Source organism: Sciurus vulgaris (assembly GCF_902686455.1).
Source record: "Sciurus vulgaris genome assembly, chromosome: 2".
Taxonomy (NCBI): Eukaryota; Metazoa; Chordata; class Mammalia; order Rodentia; family Sciuridae; genus Sciurus; species Sciurus vulgaris.
In genome coordinates this window covers 151,146,328-151,165,460 of record NC_136462.1, presented here as the reverse complement: position 1 = coordinate 151,165,460, position 19,133 = coordinate 151,146,328, and the positions used below count along the sequence as shown (strand labels likewise).

Sequence of the window (19,133 nt, the reverse complement as noted above, 5' to 3'; positions counted from 1 at the left end):
CAAGAGCAAAACAAACTCCTCTCTTGTTTAAGCTCTTCCAGGAGATAAAATTTATTTTATTCTCTGCTGAACCACTGGGCCAAATCCTAATCAAAACAGTTTCTAAACAGAGGAACAAAGTAGTTCATTGAAAACATCAGGAGGATTTAAACTGTAAACCTAAATGAAATATTATTAGACTTGACCAACTTTGTATATAAAGAGAAAAATATCTGTCTATTCTCAATGCTACCCTTTCTTCCCTTTAAGGTGCTTCTCTGTGTCCAACATTCAAGTAACTTGTAATTTTAAATAGTACATACTAACTAATATTTCGATATAATATATTCTACTAAGGATGGAAAGAAAGCATAATTTAACAGAAATTGTCAATTTTGAGAGGTGGTAGAAACTAGAAGCAATTCCATTTTCAGGCGGTTTTAATCCCTGAGTGAGGCAGAGAAGACTGCGCTGCCCTGGGGCGGGGCTGGTACCTTCGGTCATCACAGTCAGAGTCAAAGCTGTTGTGTCCACAAGCTGTGTGATGCTGCAGCATCCTCACGGCACGACCCATGCAACGTCCAGGACACTGGAACAAAAGCACAACACGGTGTGAACCCTGTGAGCTCCTGTAGGACCGTGTGTACCAAGAGGAGGTACTGAGGTGGGACAGCCACAGACTGGTTAGGAGGTGAGTTAGAGAGGATCAGAGCATAGCTCTGCAGAACAAACCCGCCTCTGAGAGCCAGGAAGATAACTGAGCTTCGCCCTCCGCAGTGAAATTTAGACCACCTCTGGGGAGAAGGGAAATGGGGGAAACTTAAATTGATCAGGTTTAAGTCCGGAAATGACTACACTTAGAGCGTGAGAGACTGCCAAGTTTGGATTTTTCCCACTCTAAGCAAAAATGAAGACTTGTGCTAAGATGATTTCAATATAGGAAAAAAAAAATATTAAAATGGATGTGTAGTTCTTAAATTTTTATGCAATCATAGTGTCTATTCATTTTTCCTTACAATTTGTTTTATGCTTGAAATGGTCTTAACCATCCTGATAGTCCTATTTGCACTTGATTAATTTTACATTTAGCTCCTTGGTCAACTCAAAATTTGTTTTGCTCTGTTTTCTGAGTTTAGTCTCTGATTCTACTTATTTTTCTTACATTGGCTAACCAATTTCTCTCATGCCATTCCTTTTTTTATTAAGCTAACAGCTTTATTGAGCAATAATTCACATGCCACACAGTTTGCCATTTAATTTGCACAATTTAATTTTTTTTAGAGTGGCCTTACTACAATTTATTTTAGAGCATTATCATCATCCCTTAGAGAAACCTAACAGTCTTTTAGCACTCACCCCCAAATTCTACCACTTCTTCCCCCAGGCCTAGGAAACCAAGAATCTACCTCTTGTCTCTATAGATTCACCTATTTTGGACACTATAGATAAATGGAAGCGTACAATAGATGGTCTTTATGTCTGTCTTCCTTCACTTTTGTTTTCAAGGTTCATTTGTGTTAGCATGTATCAGTACTTTATTCCTCTTAAAGGCCACGTAATATTCCATTGTACAAACATCATGGTTTATCTAACTCATTAGTTACTTCCTCTTTTTGGTAATTATGGATTATTATTTGGGTTGTTTCTACTTTCTGCTTATTATGAATAACTCTGCTATGAACATTCACGTTCACATTTTTGTGTGAACATACATTTTTGTTTCTCTTAGGTATATATCCAGGTATGAAATTGCTGGGTCATATGGGAGTTATATGTTTAACCTTTTGAGGAACTGCTAGACTATTTTCCAAAGTACCTCTACCATTTTACATTCCCACCAGCAGCTTCTGAAAGTTCTAGTTTCCCCACATTCTCACTACATTTCTTGCTAATGCCATCCTAGTGGGCACGAAGCCCTTTTCACTGTGGTTTTGATTTGCATTTCCCTAGTTATCAGTGGCAAGTATCCTTTTACGTGCTCACTGGAGCACATAAATACAAATGCACTGGAGCATTTGTATATCTTTAATTAAGAAATGTCTTCTGGTTCTTTGTTCACATTTTAGTAGGGTTATCTATGTTTTTATCACTGAGTTGTGGTTTTTAAAGTAGATTTTAGATACAAGGGCCTTTTCCGATACATGCTATTTAAAGATCTTCTGCCATTCCATGGCCTGTCCGCTTACTTTTGTGATGGTTCCTTTGCAGTCAAGTTTTATTTCTACTTCTACTTCTATTATTGTTGCTTACGCTTTTAATGTTATATCTAAGAAATCATTTCATAATCTAAGTTGTGAAGATTTATGCCCATGGCTTCTCCTAAGAATTTTGCTGTTTAACTCTTAAATTTAGTTCTTTGATCCATTTAAGTTAATTTTTTTGTACGTGTTGTAAGGTAGGAGGTTCAACTTCATTCTTTTGTATGTGGATATCTAGTTGTCTTGCACCATTTGTTCAAAAGTATTCTTTCCCCATTGAATAGTCTTGTTAATCTCATAGGAAATCAATTGACACAGATACTTTGGCTTATTCTTTACTTAATTTTAATATATGTATACAATACACATATATATCTAGTACCACACTGTCTTGAATACTGCAGTTTGGTAATAAGTTCCAAAATTAGGATTTTGAATCCTCCAACTATTCTATAACCCTCTCTTCTCTTTCCTTAAGAATTTTAAGTTCATTTTGCCAATTTCTGATAGGGATTCTGTTTGACTTTGTAGATAAATTTGGGAAGTGTTATATTAGCAGTATTAAGTCTTCTGATGCATGACTATAGGATATCTTTTTTCCTGTTTATTTAGATTTTCTTTAATTCCTTCAAAAAATTGTGTAGTCTTAAACCCTCAATTTTCTAGAACCATTCCTTTCCCTATGATAAACTTCCTTTGAATTTTTAAGTCACCTCACATGGGTCTGCTGTGCTGTGGTTACACTATATATCCTGTGGCTCTTCCTGCCCCAATGATGGCCCATTCTACTCATAACAGATTTGCATCCTGCCTGAGCACAGCATGAGAAAAGGCTCTCTACACCTCCAATAATTTGTTTTTCTAAAAATTTCTTGTCCTTGTTTATTCTCTTACATGAATGCCAGAATTATTCCACAAAAAGTTTCTGTTATTTTAATGAGAATTGTATTACATGCACAAATTCATTTAAGGAAATGGCGGTCTTTACAGTTCTGACATTTTCCATTCAGAAATATAATAGGCCTTTTATTTGTTCAACTTTTCCTTTATGTGTTTTAGTAATGTGTTCTTCATGAGTTCCTGTACATTAAAATTTTTTTTCCTAAGCATTTTATTGTAATTTTATTAACAATGGCACTTGGAATCTGAGTTCTAAGATTTTGTGCAGATAGCACTCATGTTCCCCTCTTCCTTCCTTGAAGGCTGCTCTTATTCCTACAGTACTAAATTCATCTATTTTTCATCTATTTTTGAGGTTTTGTTATTGCACCACTGCTTTAAGGTTCACTTTTTACTGGAAGACAGAGTCACTGATTTCCAAATGCAGACACTGAGAACAGAGAAATACATTTATTTTTGACACCAGATTCCGACCCATCCCCAAATTATTAGGAAAAAGGAGGTGATTATAGATAGTACTGTCAACACACTAGACTACCTGGCTCCCTGGCTCGATGACCCTTTGAACACATGGATGCCCTTGACATGGTTTTCTTCCCAGAGGCCGGTCTTTAGGGGCGCATGCCCTAGGAGACACTGTCTGCACGGTTCCATTGGCTTTTGTCCTTTTACATATCACTTGCCGACTGTGGAATCCTTCACCACAAGATGTAGAACACTCTGACCACACACTTGTGAACCACCTAGGAACAAAAACTACAGAACCTTAGTAAGGACTGGAATGCCAGACCTTACAGGTTGTCCTGAAAAAAAAAAAAAAAAGTTGATCCTGACACTGTTTCAGGGCTGTCACATGTGCCTGTGGGAAGGGGGAGCAGCATAGGTAACTGCCAACCTTCTCAGATTTTCTTTTACAAAGGGGAGCAACAGAGTCAACATGTGGAGATGATCTACAAGGGGGTGGGGCAGAGCAATCTTCAAGTTTACAGAGAGCTGTCACTTGTGTGGTCCTGGACAGTGAAGCTAGGGCAAAATTGGTAGACATTTCAAAAAGGTATATTTGAACTCATTGAAACCAAGGGGAGGCAAATACTTCGTAAGCACCTATGTGCTTTTTGCTCTATAAGATATTTACATGTTATCCTATGTCATTTTCATGTGCTTCCAATTTTTATAAGTAAATTGGCTGGGATCATATAACTAAACTGACAACAGAGCTGGGATTGAATTATAGACATATATGACCCTAGGATCATGCTTTAATGATTACAGGTGATAAAATGTGGACATGGACTCTTTTGAGATATTGAGTGCTTTGTCATAGAAGATGTCTAAGCTGCTTGGATACTACGAAGCAGAGATTTCTAACCTGAGGTTCATGGTTACCCAGGGGACCATGTGTTTAGTTACTACGTCTAACGAACATTTAGTATTTCCTTCAGTAATAAAAATGTAGTTCACCAGCTACAGTAGTATTAGTAATGCAGTGATTTTGTTAATAGAAGCCACAGGTATTTGCATATCACATTACAACTGTGGTAGGTATCTCAAAACATCATTTATATTGGTTACTACTTCAAGATTAAAGTACAGCTAGCTTTTATTATTTATTGTATTAATAGAGAAGCAAATCTATTACTATATCACACATTTTTAAAAAACTTCAATAAATATATACCAGTATAATTAGCTTCCTTTGTAATCAGTTGTATTCTATTTTATATATTTAAAAGCCTTGTTCTGAGAAGGTATTCATAGGCTTCTCCATTCTAACAGAAGGGGTCATGGCACAGGAAGGTTAAGGTCTTAAAGGTCCTTAAAGACAGTAGAATGAATAGGACATAACTTTTCTATGTTCATATGTGAACACACAACCAGGGAAACTTCACATCATGTTCAACCACAAGAATGGGATTCTAATTAAAATAAGTTACAATGCATGTACATATGATATGTCAAAAAATACTCTACTGTCATGTATATCTAAAAAGGACAAAATAAAGATTAAGAATCCTCGACATAGAGAGATTTTGGGTATTAGAGGACCTCTGTGGTCTCCAACAGGTATGGAACATAGTACTCTATTTATTCTAGGAGCATGCAAAGGCTCAGGTATATTTAATAAACAAGGCTGCTTATACATTTTCTCAATGTGGATTCTCTTCACTTTGTAAAAATTAAAAATTGACATAAAGAAGCCTTCTCTGATCAGATTTCCCCTTAGTTATTGTAGTTTGAGCTCCCAGCTTTCTGAGGGGTGACTCTTAGCACAGATCATCCTTTTAAGATTCACAATGGGTCCTGGAAGCCATGGCGATTAGGGTGCCTGCAACACTGACAGCCCTTATAAAAGCATGCCCAAGATACCTGTTTTGTTTTATAGTGTGACTCTGCCTCCCAATCCCCTCCAAGGCACAGGTATTTGGATATGGTGTGGGCATTTGCACAAGGGCACTGAGGAAAATAATATTAAGTTCTCTATTTTCCCCTTAGAAAAATAGGATTGAAGCTGGATCCAGTGGCACATGCCTATAATCCCAGCTACTGAGGAGGCTAAGGCAGGAGGATTGCAAGTTCCAGGACAGCGTGGGCAACTTAGTGAGGCCCTATCTCAAAATGAAACATTAAAAAGGGCTGCAAGTGGAGCTCAGTGGTAGAGCACCCTGGGTTTAATACCCAGTACAACCAAAACCCAAAAACAAAAAAGATGAGTTTATGTGTCAGCCATGGACTTGGACTTGGACTCAATAAATAACTCTTTATTTGCTAATTTATTTTTTACTGTTGTTCTTGATGCCATTTGTCAATTATCTGCTATGGTCTATGCTATTCAATCATTCATTAATTCATTTTGCATATGGTGAGACAGACATTGTGCTAAATGTTAGGAATAAATTATTGAGAAAAATAGTCCTGAGTTTACTTATAAAATTTATATTCTAGTGCAGAGCAAGACATTGTGGTAAGAGCTACAAAAATGATAAAGAGATATAAAAACATTCTAGCACAGGGAACAGGGACCTGACTTACTTTGGAGAGCTAAGGTCAGGGAAGGTCTCCCTGAATAAATATATATATATATATATATATATATATATATATATATATATATTTGACAAATGGCATCCAGATCAATAGTTATATATATATATATATATGTATATATATATATAGTGTATATGAATGAACAGTAATAATTAAGTCAAGAGAGAAGGAACATTATGTGCAAAGGCTCTGAGTCAGGAAAGAATAGCACAACCAACTATTAAAAACAAAACAAAACAAAAAAAGACAGAAAAGCCAGCATGGAGGGAGATCAGATAACCAGGTTGGGAGAGACAAGCAAGAGAAAAAGTAGTAACCTAAACCCAGACATGAAGGAAATTCAATTCTTCACTCATTTATTCAGTCAGCAAATATTCACTAAGCTACCTAATGTATGCTAGGTGCTATTGTAGATACCGGTGATAAAGTCATATAAGGTAGACATGGCCCCAATGCTGGGGATATGCTGTTCTTTTTCCTAAGAACAATGAGCACCATCATGATGAATTTGTTTTTAAAGATTTTTTTTGGTTGTGGTGGTCTTGGAGATTTAACCTGGGGGCGCTCTACCACTGAGCTACATCCCCAGCCCTTTTTATTTTTTATTTTGAGACAAAGTCTCCCTAAGTTTCTTAGGGCCTCACTAAGTTGCTGAGACTGGCCTTAAACTTGGGATACTCTTGCCTCAGCCTCCCCAGTTGCTGGGATTCACAGGTGTATGCCATCACATCCAGTTAAAAAATATTCTTATAGTGTAAAGACAGTACCCTAAGGAGAGAGATAAAAATCAAAGGACTCCTGGAGTAATCCCTGTGAGAAATGAGGATGGCTTGGACTCCAGTGATAACCATGGAAATTGATAAGAACCAGTGGAGGTGAGAGGGGTCGGGGAGTGTAGGACACAGCCACTGAGATCTGGAAGACTGAGACAGATCGGGTTCAGGGTAAATTAAAAGTTTGATTTGGGGATTTTTCTAATTACCAATTTGTATCACTCATCACTTGGAAAGATTTTCATGGTTTTAGCTCCAGGGGTCAATCCTAGGGAACTGTTTGGTCCACTGCCTTATCTGCTAGGTAAGGCCATGAAATCAGTCTCACTGCAGCCTTAAAATGTAGAAAGCATTGGGAGTACAGGAAGCAGATTTGCATAGTGATTAAGAGTGGAGACTCTGAGGTGGGGCATGGTGGAGCACACCTGTAATCCCAGGGACTTTTGAGGCTGAGGCAGGAGGACTGTAAGTTTGAGGTCAGTCTGGGCAACTTAGAAAGACCCTGTCTCAAAAATTTTAATGTAGCTCAGCTAAAGTGTCCCTTGGTTATATCCCTAATACTGAAAGAAAAAAAAAAAAGAACAAAAGCTCTGAAATCAGACTATTAGACCATTTCAGTTTAAATTCCAGTCCTTAAAACTGTAGGGCCTAGGAAGTTTTCCCATCTGTCAAACAGGAAACTAAAATCTACCTCATAGGCTATTGTGAAGCAATCCATGTTAACCACTTAGCAGAATGTCTGGTACAGAGTAAGTGCTAAATAAATCTTAGCTATTGAGCTATTATGTCCAAATTGCTGTCTTCTAAAACAAGAAAAAAGTGTGGGTACAGATGAGACAAGAGAGATCTTCACATACCTTGCAGGGCAGTCCTGGACGTTACAGGGCTGAAACCCTGCCAGTGGTTTCTGGAGGTGATCACAAAGGGCTTCACTTACTTTCTGCCCATTGGCCATCATACACTGGGGTCTCTGAATACGGGATCCCAAGTGGCCACAGGAGGCAGAACAATGTGTCCAGTTACCAGGCTCCCAAAATGGCTCTGTAGAAAGGAAATAAAATGTCATGACAGTCCCAAATAAGAAATGATGATGGGCTGGAGAGGGCATAGCCAAAGATCATTATAAGCTTATATCTCATTAGCTGCCTATCTGGTTTTTCAAGCAGCACACACAGAGAAAGCCATCTCATCGTGCAAGGGGGTCCTTTAAATCTTATTTTCCCTCAACTAACTTACTGCAACAATTGATGGACATGGCAATTGGACAGGGTCCTTGGACCACAGGTTGTGAGAAGGGCTACCTTAGGCCAGGTAGATCTGCTAGAAAACCCCAAGGAGAGGGAGGAGCTACCCTGAGCCTCCTCCACATTCTTCAAGCCCAGTCAACAGAACCAGAGGAGGACAACTCCAGGGGGCGCTCTAACGCACTCAATTTTCCAAAAGTGGTTCAGGCAGAGAAATGAAGGATGACTTAGCACAAAGAACAGGAACTGAAGATTAAACAGTAAAGTTAAAGATGCATTTGAATCTCAGTCTTCTTTTTCCACTAATTCTTAATCAAAACTTCATATTAAATAATTTGTTGCATAAATAATTTGTTGTAGAAACATCTGGAAAGGTAAAAAAATGGGTGTTTCCTTTAAAAAGTAGAAGTTAAGCATCCTGAGCAATCACAGCTTTTTTGTTTTAGACCCCATTCGAAACAGCCTTTCTCTTCCCTGCTGACTCTTGGTAAAAGATGAGGTAGGACATGACAATGATATATTTGTGTACGATGACAGAAAGTGCCAGATTTTCTGGTAATAATCACAAGTAATTGGTAGCTACTACCTGTATCCACAGGCTGTCTGACACACTAGAATGATTTCTTTAACTAAATGTTTTCCAATTTTTCCTTCTGAGTTTTGAATTTTTCTTTTAAATTGCACATGGCATCATTCACAAAGCAGAACCATAAAATATATTTTGAGTTAGACCCTCAGGATTACAGTTTACTTAATAAGTTTGTTTGTTTGTTTTTAACAGCTATTTGTTGAGAAATTCCCAGGCAACAGACACTAGGTAGGTACTTTATAATCAATCTTTCTGATCATTTTGTGATATTTTTATTTGCAGTGGTGGAACCTGAATGAAACTAAGTAACCTGCCCGAGGTCTGTCACTGGAGCCCACATGTGTCTGACTCTGGATATTTTTCTATTATGCCACATTTCACAAAGAAACCTTGATAGTTCAAGGTAGGATACGTGTATGTTTCTTCAGAATTGTATGTGCTTTTTACTGAAATATAACTCATGTACAATGAAATGCTTAGGTCTCAGATGTGTGGTTTTGTGAGCTTTAACAATTGTGTGAACTTACATAACTACGATCTGATGTAATATTTTTATCACCCCCAAAAGCTCACTATTGTCTCTTTCCAATCAATGCCCTCCCTTCTCAGGCAGCCATTCACTCATTTCTAATCAGTATACATTGCCTTTACCTATTCCTGGACTTCATGCAATATTTACTCTTTTGTATTTGGCTTCATTCACTAGTATAATGTTTTTTGAAATTCACTCTATCATTATGCACAGCAGTTCATTCTCTTTTACTACTGAATAATTCTGTTTCTAAATATAACAGTTTTTAAAAAATTCATTGTCCTATCTAGGACTGTTTTGAATAAGGTTGAATGCTATTGTATAAGTCTTTTTGTGAAAGTTATCATTTTTCTTGGGTAAACATCTGTTGAGTGGAATTTCTGGGTTCAAGGTAGGTGTATGCTTAACTTTATTACTAACTACTAAAGTTTTCTGAAGTGGTTATTTCACACACTAAATAAATGAGAGTTTCAGTTACTACTACATTCTTGCCAAAATTTAGTATTGTCAGTCTTTTTGTTTTGGGCTATACTAATGGGTGTGAAATTTTATCTCATTGTGGTTTTAATCTTCATTCTCCTGATGCCATCTGTATTCCTTCTTTTATGATACATCTGTTCAAGTCTTTTGCCACTGTTGTAGAGGTGGGTAAGGGTATTCACGGTTAACTTGTATGAGTTCTTTATATAGTCTAGATATAAATCTTCATTAGAAATATGTTCTGCCAATATTTCTCCCAGATTTTGGTTTATATATTCATATTCCTTTTTTTTTTTTTTCACTACAGGGGATTGAACATAGGGATGCTCTACCATTATATTTTCATTTGAGACAGGATCTCATTAAGTTTCTCATGCTGGCTTCAAACTTGTCTCCTGCCTCAGCCTCCCCAGTAGCTGGGACTACAAACATGCACCACCACACCTGGCTTCTATTCATATGCTTAATGGTGTCTTTAAAGAGATCTTTAAAAATTTGAAGAAGTCTAATTTTGATAATTTTTTGTTTTATGGTTAATGCTTTTATATATTAATTTTTATTTGTTCTAATTAGTTGTACATGACAGAATGCTTTTTGACACAAACACATTTGAAAGGTAGATCACACCATACATTCCCATATAAATTTCCTCATTAGCCTTCTTCATATTTGGAGAGACTCTTGAGTCTTTGCCTTGAACCTCAAATTCATGATTGATGTGGTCCTCAGTGAACTTCCAACTTCATCTCACATCCTTCTCTTCCCTGACAGTGCCCCATAACATGAATCTTATTTCTGTTCCTTGACAAAATAGTGGCATGTTAGGCTTACTCCCATTTTACAGTCTGTGTACTCAGTATGCTCTCTTCCAGAAACACTCCTTCTTCCTCACCTTTTTCTGTAGATGGCTCCATCTCATCATTTGGTATGGGTTCACATACCACCTACTCAGAAGGCCTGACATGACTGTCTTTACTAAAGTGACTACCAACAAGCACTGTGTATCTCATCACTTAATGTTTATTCCTTGGTACCATTTGCCACAGAGAAATATATTACATATATTTATCTGTCCACTTGTTTCTTGTCCATCTCTCCTATTGGAATGGCAAGTCCATAAACGCTGTCCTGTTCAACACTAGGAAATACCTTGTTAGATATTAGTCATTCAACCAATATTTGTTAAACTCATAAAATTAGTCTCTTTGAAGTGTTAAGGTAAGGATCTACTGAAGGGCTGGCATATTCCATAATGTGTCCATGTGTGTGCATACACTTATGCACACATGTGTAGGTAGGAGGTGGTAGATTGATGTAGTAGTCCCAATAAACCAAATTTGACTATTGCAAAGGTTTGGGCTTCACCAGTATCTACAGCCTCATGAATATTCAATTTTTTTCCATTTTGAATTGATTTGAGTGAGTTCTTTTGATCTTCATATTCTACAACATGTACATCTTCTCTGTGCCTTTGCACATTCTCATTTGTCTGACTAAAAAGTCCTCTCTTGTCCCAGAACAAACATCATGACCTACATGAAGATTTAGCTGACTTCTCCAGAAAGAGATAGGGATCCTCCATCAGTGCTACCATTGTTCTTTGGTCATCCTTCTATTATGGCATATTTTATACTGCTTTAAAATATGTTTACATGACTTCCTCCCTGTTAGACTGGGAGCTTCTCAAGAACTAGGTTATCTCTGTATCCTCAGTCCTGAGAAGAATAAGCACTTAAAAATTATTACTGAATGTCAAATGAATAACCGTGCATGTAATAATGGTAGTATTGTATCTGAAAGAAGAGAACTATGTCATATCAATACCTCTAGATAATGATGTCCTAAGTAACATGTGATGGGTTGTTGATTGATAGCTTAACACTGTTTTCCATCTTTCATCTTCTCCCTTGCATCTCTGGAGAAGAAAGCCTAGAAATTACATGTCCCAGAAGCCATCCCTGAAGTACTCTTATACAGAGTTTGCAAGTCAGAGGTATTACTCAAAATTTAAAACATGGAAATAAAAATGGAGCAAATTATATCCATGTATGAAAGTATCAAAATGAACCCCACTATTATTTGTAACTATAATATACTAACAAAATATGTTATGTAATATGGAATCGACAAGCTGCTATTGTTCAAGTATGACAGAGTAAAACATGAACTTTAAAGTAGTTTCTGCATGTTCCTCTTTGATTTACTGGCTTTTGAGCTACAAAAAGCTGACCTCATCAGTAATGGTTTAACATGATTTGATTTTCTTAATTCTACTTTATGCCCTTAGCCCTCTGAAGAATTTGCAAGTTTACAATATTTAGATAAAGTTCTTCTGATCAAGCACTGATTTGCAACAAAATTAATATGTATGGGAAAAAAATCTGTGAAAAGAGTAGAATGGAAGAATTGGTTCTAGAAATCTTAGCAAACCTTCCCTCTATTAGTATTTACTGAGTTGGCTATATTTTTGCAACTGGAAAATCAGTATCTACGTTATCACAAATAATGATGCACATTAGGGATATGAACTCTGTAGGGCTGCCTCAGAAGTAGATTTTTTAAAAAAATGTTTCAATATGGTAGCAATTAGCCAAACCACCAAAAACTAAAGAGCAAGAAAAAAGCTGGCCAAATGCCTAGGAATGATTTTATATATTGCAAAGTGAAAAACATGGAGAGTCTTTTAACCAAATTCTTTTCCTACACAAGCCTCACAAACAGGAATTCTTGAAAAAGTCACAATCTCAGACCTGAGAGCAGGGATTCTCCTGTTGAACCACTGCTGTTCATTTTGGTGTGAGATGCCCGGAGAACATGTTCTTTTTGTTCCTTGGGAAATACAATTTTACTTCCTGGCCATCTTCTTTCTAAGAAAACAAGAAAACCAAAAGTAACACTTTTTACCACTGAGAAATTATCCAAGTCTCATTCCAGTTGGGGTGTTCTTAAAGACAACTAGGACATAAACCATTACTGATGGAATGCTGCACTCTTGGATGCTCAGCCTCACCTAGGCCTTGAGGTGTCATGGTGTGGGCTTGGACAGTACTATGGAAGTTTAGTTAAGAGATATCCACTATCCACTGTGCTAACATGTGGCACCTTCAGGGCCTTCCAGGGCTTTTAGCCTAACTTACAAGATGGAAAAAAATGTGTTCATGAGAATTCTAAAAGGGACTGGAAAAAGCAAATTGGTCAGATAGAGCTCCTCCCCTCCAGAGGAGTCTTGGGAGTAGGAGAACAAGCAATGTTCCACAGCGGGCTGTACATGGAGAGAAGTGCAGGCTTTTGAGAAAGTCATGAAGCTTAAGCATAGGAGCAAAAGGATGGTGGAGGAGTGTTGTGACCTGACCCCTCAGAACAGTGGCCAAAGTCATGAACTGCTTCACTTGAGGAGATTTCTAAAAGAAGGAATGCAGGGCAGAACTGAATTCAGGAGTAGGGATGGGCAGAAACAAGGAGTCAGGCTGGGACTTCACAGGGAGCATGGAGAAGTTATTTGAGAACCAGACAGCTTTGGCCCAGCCAACCTGTCAACACTCTTATGTTCTAAGATGTTAGAAGATCACAGAGACTCTTTGAGAAAAGCCATATGGAGGTACATTACTGCTTTTCTGATCAATTCTCAAAAGCCACGAGAGATAGAATGAAGAACACTGAAGGTGGAGACTACATATTTGGGCTCTAGTCCAATTTCTCTATGAGCCTCAACCCTGAAACCAGATTAAAAATTACTGTCCTCCACCCTGAACTGTTGTAAGTTCCTAATGCACATCAAAGCACTCTCTGCATGACAGCTGTTCTAACTCTTGGCACAGAGGCCTCCCATCTCTTTACATCTCTGGATCCCTCTAGCTGCCACAAAGAAAAACATGAAGAAGGGTTTTTCACATGAATTCTATAATCTCATACTAGTGCTTCCAATAATTCAACTTCATTCATTCATGAAACACATATTTAACACTTACACCTCTGTTAGGTGCTTGGAATGGAAGGGAATAATAAATGATCTCTGATGTCCATCTGATTAACTTCTGTGATTAATTAGTCCAAAGATGGAGGAAAACAGGGGGGTGTTAGTTACTGGACCCTAAAACTCTAGCAGTTTATTCTGTTGATAAAAGCTGGATGAGCTCCAGATAGCATCCCCAAGAGAAGGGAGGAATTCGCTTAATACCCTGTGCCAGGGACACATTGCTATGGCCTTCTCCAAATCACAAACTGACCCAACTGTGTGTCATTTTAAGAATCAACAGATTGGCATGCTTCAGACTTCATTATTTCCCCATAGTTGCAGAAATACCAGATATGGTCTTCACCTTTGAGGGACCTACAATTTAATTGAGGAAAGAGAGATAAAGGAAGGAACAACTGGAAAGCAATGTGTATCAGTACTTAATCAGGTACTGAGTGGTGGAGTCAGAGAAAGGAGAGGGCAAACAAAATCAGAGGACACAAAGGAGGTAGGAATTCAGTTGATCCACAGGATAAGGGAGACTTGGGGCAATGTGAGAATGGCAGTGAAGGATGTTTCCTGTTGGTAGAGCAGCATGCTGGTACCTTAAGGAGAAGAGAGGTTTGTGTGTGTGTGTGTGTGTGTGTGTGAATGCACGTGTGTGTGTGCACGTATATTGGATCACCGGATTGAAAATCATCTTGACTGGAGCAGAGCTCAGTGTTAGCTTACAACAGGGATCGGAGCTGAGCTCCTTGGCACACGCCTATAATCCTAGCTCCTGGGGAGGCCAAGGTAGGAGGATCACAAATTCAAGGCCACCATATAGCAAGGCACTGTCTCAAAATAACTCAGGGGATGTCATGGTAGAATACTCCTGGGTTTAATCTCCAGTACTGCAAAAACAAACAAGCAAGAATAAAAATCAGAAGTTAAACAGATGTAGAGGCAAGAAATGAAGAGTCTTGATTCTGAGTAGAAGAGTTCATATCCTAATGTAAAAGAGGAGGAACTGGGGAGTGAGATGGATCACATTATGATACATGAATATGTGAATATGGCATAATGAATTCCACTATTATGTATAATTATAATGCACCAAAAATAATGTCACAATCTTCTGAAAGAACTAGTATGACAGGGGTTAGAATTTAGTGCTTGTTCTGAAGAGGGTAGTAGTAGCAATGATTAAAACCATCTAGTACCATCTCATTTGCTCCTCAATTCCAGCATCAACAAAACCAGGCCCTATTTTGTACATATTACAGGAAACACTTAAGCAACAATCAGAATTTGACACTTACCCAGCAAGTGCAGTACAGATGTTGCCACTGCCTTTCCAAGAGCATTGGTGGCTGTGCAAACATAGGTTCCTTCATTTTCAAGGGAAACATTCTGCAACAACAGGGATCCATTGAAAAGCAAGGAAATATTGTCACTCAGAGATCCTCCTCTCTTCAACCAAGTTACATTAGGCTGAGGGACACCTTTGGAACAAAAACAAATATGACAAAGGCAATTCTTTAAGAACAGGGCCACAGAATCATGTGACAAATACCATTTAGTGTTTTGTCTATTAGTCAGCAAATGGGTTTAAAATATATAAAAGGAAAAATGACTATTTCTACTTTTACAGCCTTTCTATGGCAACTCTATAGGAATCCTGTTAAAGCAAAATGCTGGATCTCCTGAGCACCTGAATGGTTTATGTATATGTTAAGGAATAGAAGCTAGAGTGAGAGGTATTGCTCTGTATGGGAAAGGGAGGGGATTTTGAAGTTGGCTGGGACAGTGGGAGAGTGGTTGCAAAGGAGCTGGTGAAGCTGGGGGAATATGGAGGAAGAGCCAAAGAGAGAAATTTCCAGTGGTGAGCTGTCACCATGAAGCTTTTGGGAAACAAATGTAGATAGATCTTAAGTTGTTTGCTGTACAGATGCTATGAAACAGCCCTCCTTGAGGATGAATATAAAATCATGATAAAAACAGATCTTGTTCATTCATGGTTTTGTAAAAGAGGGTAATTTCTGGGAACAAAAAGAAATGTTGAGTTTTAAGTCAGGGTCAATATAATTAGGTACAGAGGCTGTAAGCAACACTGCAGACCCTGGACTAGACAGAGAGGGAAACATGAGGAATTGAAAGAATTTTTCCCTTCATTTGGTAAGTCTTAGCATTTTCCCAGGCTGTGGTTTTTGAGACTCCAAGGAGTCTTTGTTGGGTGTTTGTTTGTGTCCAGCACTGAGGATTGAACCTAGGGTCTCATAAGTTCTAGACAAGTGCTCTATCACTGAGCTACATCCCCAGCCCTCTGTTGGTTCTTAAGAGCTGGGGCAGCCTCAGATGAGGATGCAAAAAAAAAAAAAAAAAAATGTAACAACTTTCTGACAAGAACAAAAAGAGATGTCACCACTATTATCCTGACACAGAGAAGGCACTTACAGTAGGTAAAATGCATGCCACAAGAACATGATGACACTTTGGTCCTCACAGTTCTTCCTCTTTCCTGGGAGATGGTGGTTGTTAGCTCCATGTCACAGCCAAGGAGGCTGGTAAGGCTTTGACTTCAGGTCCAGTTCTTCCATCTACTATGTCTAGCCGGTTATTGGGACAGTTATTGTGTTGCTTTACAGAAAACCTAGCCACTTAGAAATGCTTATGTGTACTTATAGAAACCAAAGACTGATACTGGCACTGAAGGACTGCTCCAAAACTCACGGTAAGAGAAAGACCCAGCTGCCATTCAAAGAAGAGGAGGAAATGTGTAGTGCAGAAGGCACTGCCTTGGGTGGGGGCAGGGGGGAGGCTCTGTCCTCATACTCCTTGGCAGCCTTGGACCATCACTTTGGGTTTCAACTGTCTTAACTGTAAAGGGAATCTGAAATAAGAATGGGAACCTCGTTATGTTCAGATGCAATATCTGAGGTTTTTAATATCTGAGTCTGAAATGGTTGCCCTTGGGTTTTTTTTTTTTTTTTGTCCTTAATCCCATGGCTTTGTGTGATATGAGTGTGATAGGCAGAAGTCTAAAGACAACACGCCAAGATCTCACCTCCTGGCAACTCAAAAAAATATTAATCTAAGTACCAGGGTGAAGAGATTTTGCAGATACAATTAAATTTACTAATTGGCTGATCCTAAAATGGGGAGATTATCTGGGCAGGCCCAACATAATTCTATGAGTCTTTAAATCAGAAGAGGATAGAAGAAATGGAGAGATGTGAAGAAAGAGAAAGGAGGAGACACAAGACGGGAGAGGAGTTGAGAGAAATTCCACATATATAAAAGACATGATCCATCACTACACTGATTCTGAAAGTGCAGGGGGCCATGAGCCAGGGAATGCAGATGGCCTCTGAGAGATGAAGACAAGGAACTGAATTTAGCTGGAAGGAACCTGGAAGTAGATGTATCCTCAGGGTCTTCAAAAAGGAATGAAGCCTCTCCAACACCTTCAACTAAGCTTTGGATACTCCAGGTAGAGCACTCAGGTCACACTGTACTGACTGACCTATATGTGTGGGATAATAAATTAATATTGTTTAAGGCTCCAAGTTGTGGTAACTGGTTACAGCAGCAAAAGAAAAGTATTACCATTAACTTAATATTTGTGTTTTCCCAAAATCCATGTTTAAACCTAATCAACAATCCCCAGGATAGATTATGAACCCTTTATTGTGCAAGAACTTTTTCTTAGCAGGTTGGGTGGGGAACACCAATAACCCAGCAACCTGGGGAAACTGAGGCATAATTATCACAAGTTCAAGGTCAGCCTCAGCAATATAGTGAGACCATCAGGAACTTAGGGAGACCCTGTCTCAAAAAAGAAAAAGGATTTAGGGATGTAGCTCAGTGGTAAAGCACCCCTGGGTTCAATTCCCAGTACAAAAATGAAAAAAAGTTAAAAAAGTACATTTTCTCTTCTTCACTAAGAAATGCAACATACTAGACACAAAGAACAGTATTTGGAGACAGAAACAAAACTTCCAAACATTGATTTGGGAAGTGATTAGTTCCTGAGGATAGAGGCTTTGTGAATGATTAGTGCCCATATTTAGAGACTGCTGAGAACTTTCTTGTCTCTTCCATCATATGACGGCACAGTGAGAAGATGGTCATCATCTACAAACCCAGGAAGCAGACTCTCACCAGACTCCAAATCTGAATCTGCTAGCCTACAGAATGAGACTCCACTCTTGAACTTCCTAGCCTCTACAATGAAATAAATAAATTTTTGTTTTCAAGTCATCCAGTCTATGGCATTTTCGTTACAGCAGCCCCAATGGTATAAGATAGTGACCATTATTTGTCTGTTTTCCAACTTAAATGGGAGTATTAATGATTTTTCTGACACTTATGTCAAGAAATTCCCTTTTATTTCTAGTTTACAATACAATTTCTAAGTCTTGACTATTTAGTTGAATTTGTTTATTTTGTTTAATTTCCTTCTGAGTATAGCTCTGGCTACATATTATGTTTTGAAATATATTACAACTATTGCCACTATTCCATTCTTTCAAAAAATGTTTATGGAGTGCCTGCTATGTGAGAAACTCTGCTAAAGCTAAAGCTGTAATGGTGAACTAAGTTCCTCAAGGAACTTAATCTAGAAGGGTACTGTGGAGAAAAACAGTCAATTGCAACACAAGGAGAGAAGGGTTTACAATAAAAGCAGACATTTGATATCGTTGAAGCAGAGAAGCTGTACCTCATGTGGACTAGAGAAGCAGGGAAAATAACTACAAAGAGGATCCTGTAGTGCAAATGTGGGAGAGTGGAGAGCAGAGCGGTGAGAATGGGGGTGGGAGCAAGACTTCACGGTATGGAACCTTGTTTTTCGACTGAATGTATTACCGGTCCCTAAATGTAAAAAAGTTAATGACAAAACTTCCAAACATTGATTTGATTATCAATGTTATGCTTAAAAGTATATCCTCTAGTCCCTCTGCCTTTTAGAATGAGAAAATTAGAAGCTTCTTCTCCCAACATCTGTTTCCCATTTAGTTTATTTTTCTGATATAATATGGTATTCAAACTTTGGATCATTTTACATTATTACTTTTCATTATATAGCTTTCAAGATTGTCTTCAAGATTTGCAATCTGGTTTTAGGCCTTTAAAAAACTGAGACTAAATTCTATCTTTAGATTATTTTAATGTTTCTCATCATTTCTTTCATATCACAAGGTTTCCAGGATTGATGCCCTAATTGTGATTCATTTTTTACTTGACAGTGGAGAACCTTGAAGCATTTTTCCTAGAAAGGTAGTTCAGTAAGTAGAATAGCTTATGAGTCCTTGAATGTGTAAGAACTCTTCTCTTTCCATCACCAAGAAATACAGCCTCACTGGACACAGAAGAAGGGTGCTGTCACATTTCATTGAACACTTTGCTCATTTTGACCATTATTCTGTGGAACTTAAGGTTCTGAAGAAGTCTGA

At 38.1% G+C, this 19,133-nt stretch overlaps 1 protein-coding gene across 4 annotated transcripts in view; it reads right to left on the bottom strand.

Annotated features, from left to right (window-relative positions):
* LOC306654118 (endophilin-A3) overlaps nt 1-19,133 on the bottom strand; it is a 578,788-nt gene that overhangs the window by 8,084 nt on the left and 551,571 nt on the right. For 3 of the 4 annotated variants that reach the window (XM_079127387.1, XM_079127380.1, XM_079127379.1), the window contains 5 exons: nt 15,000-15,182; nt 12,491-12,607; nt 7,753-7,936; nt 3,616-3,820; nt 474-568 (listed from right to left, as the gene is read on the bottom strand). In XM_079127387.1, coding sequence (XP_078983513.1) covers nt 474-568; nt 3,616-3,820; nt 7,753-7,936; nt 12,491-12,607; nt 15,000-15,182 — 784 coding nt within the window. Of the gene's footprint in view, nt 1-473; nt 569-3,615; nt 3,834-7,752; nt 7,937-12,490; nt 12,608-14,999; nt 15,183-19,133 lie in introns of those variants that run through there. The other variant, XM_079127381.1, reaches the window with a different exon arrangement.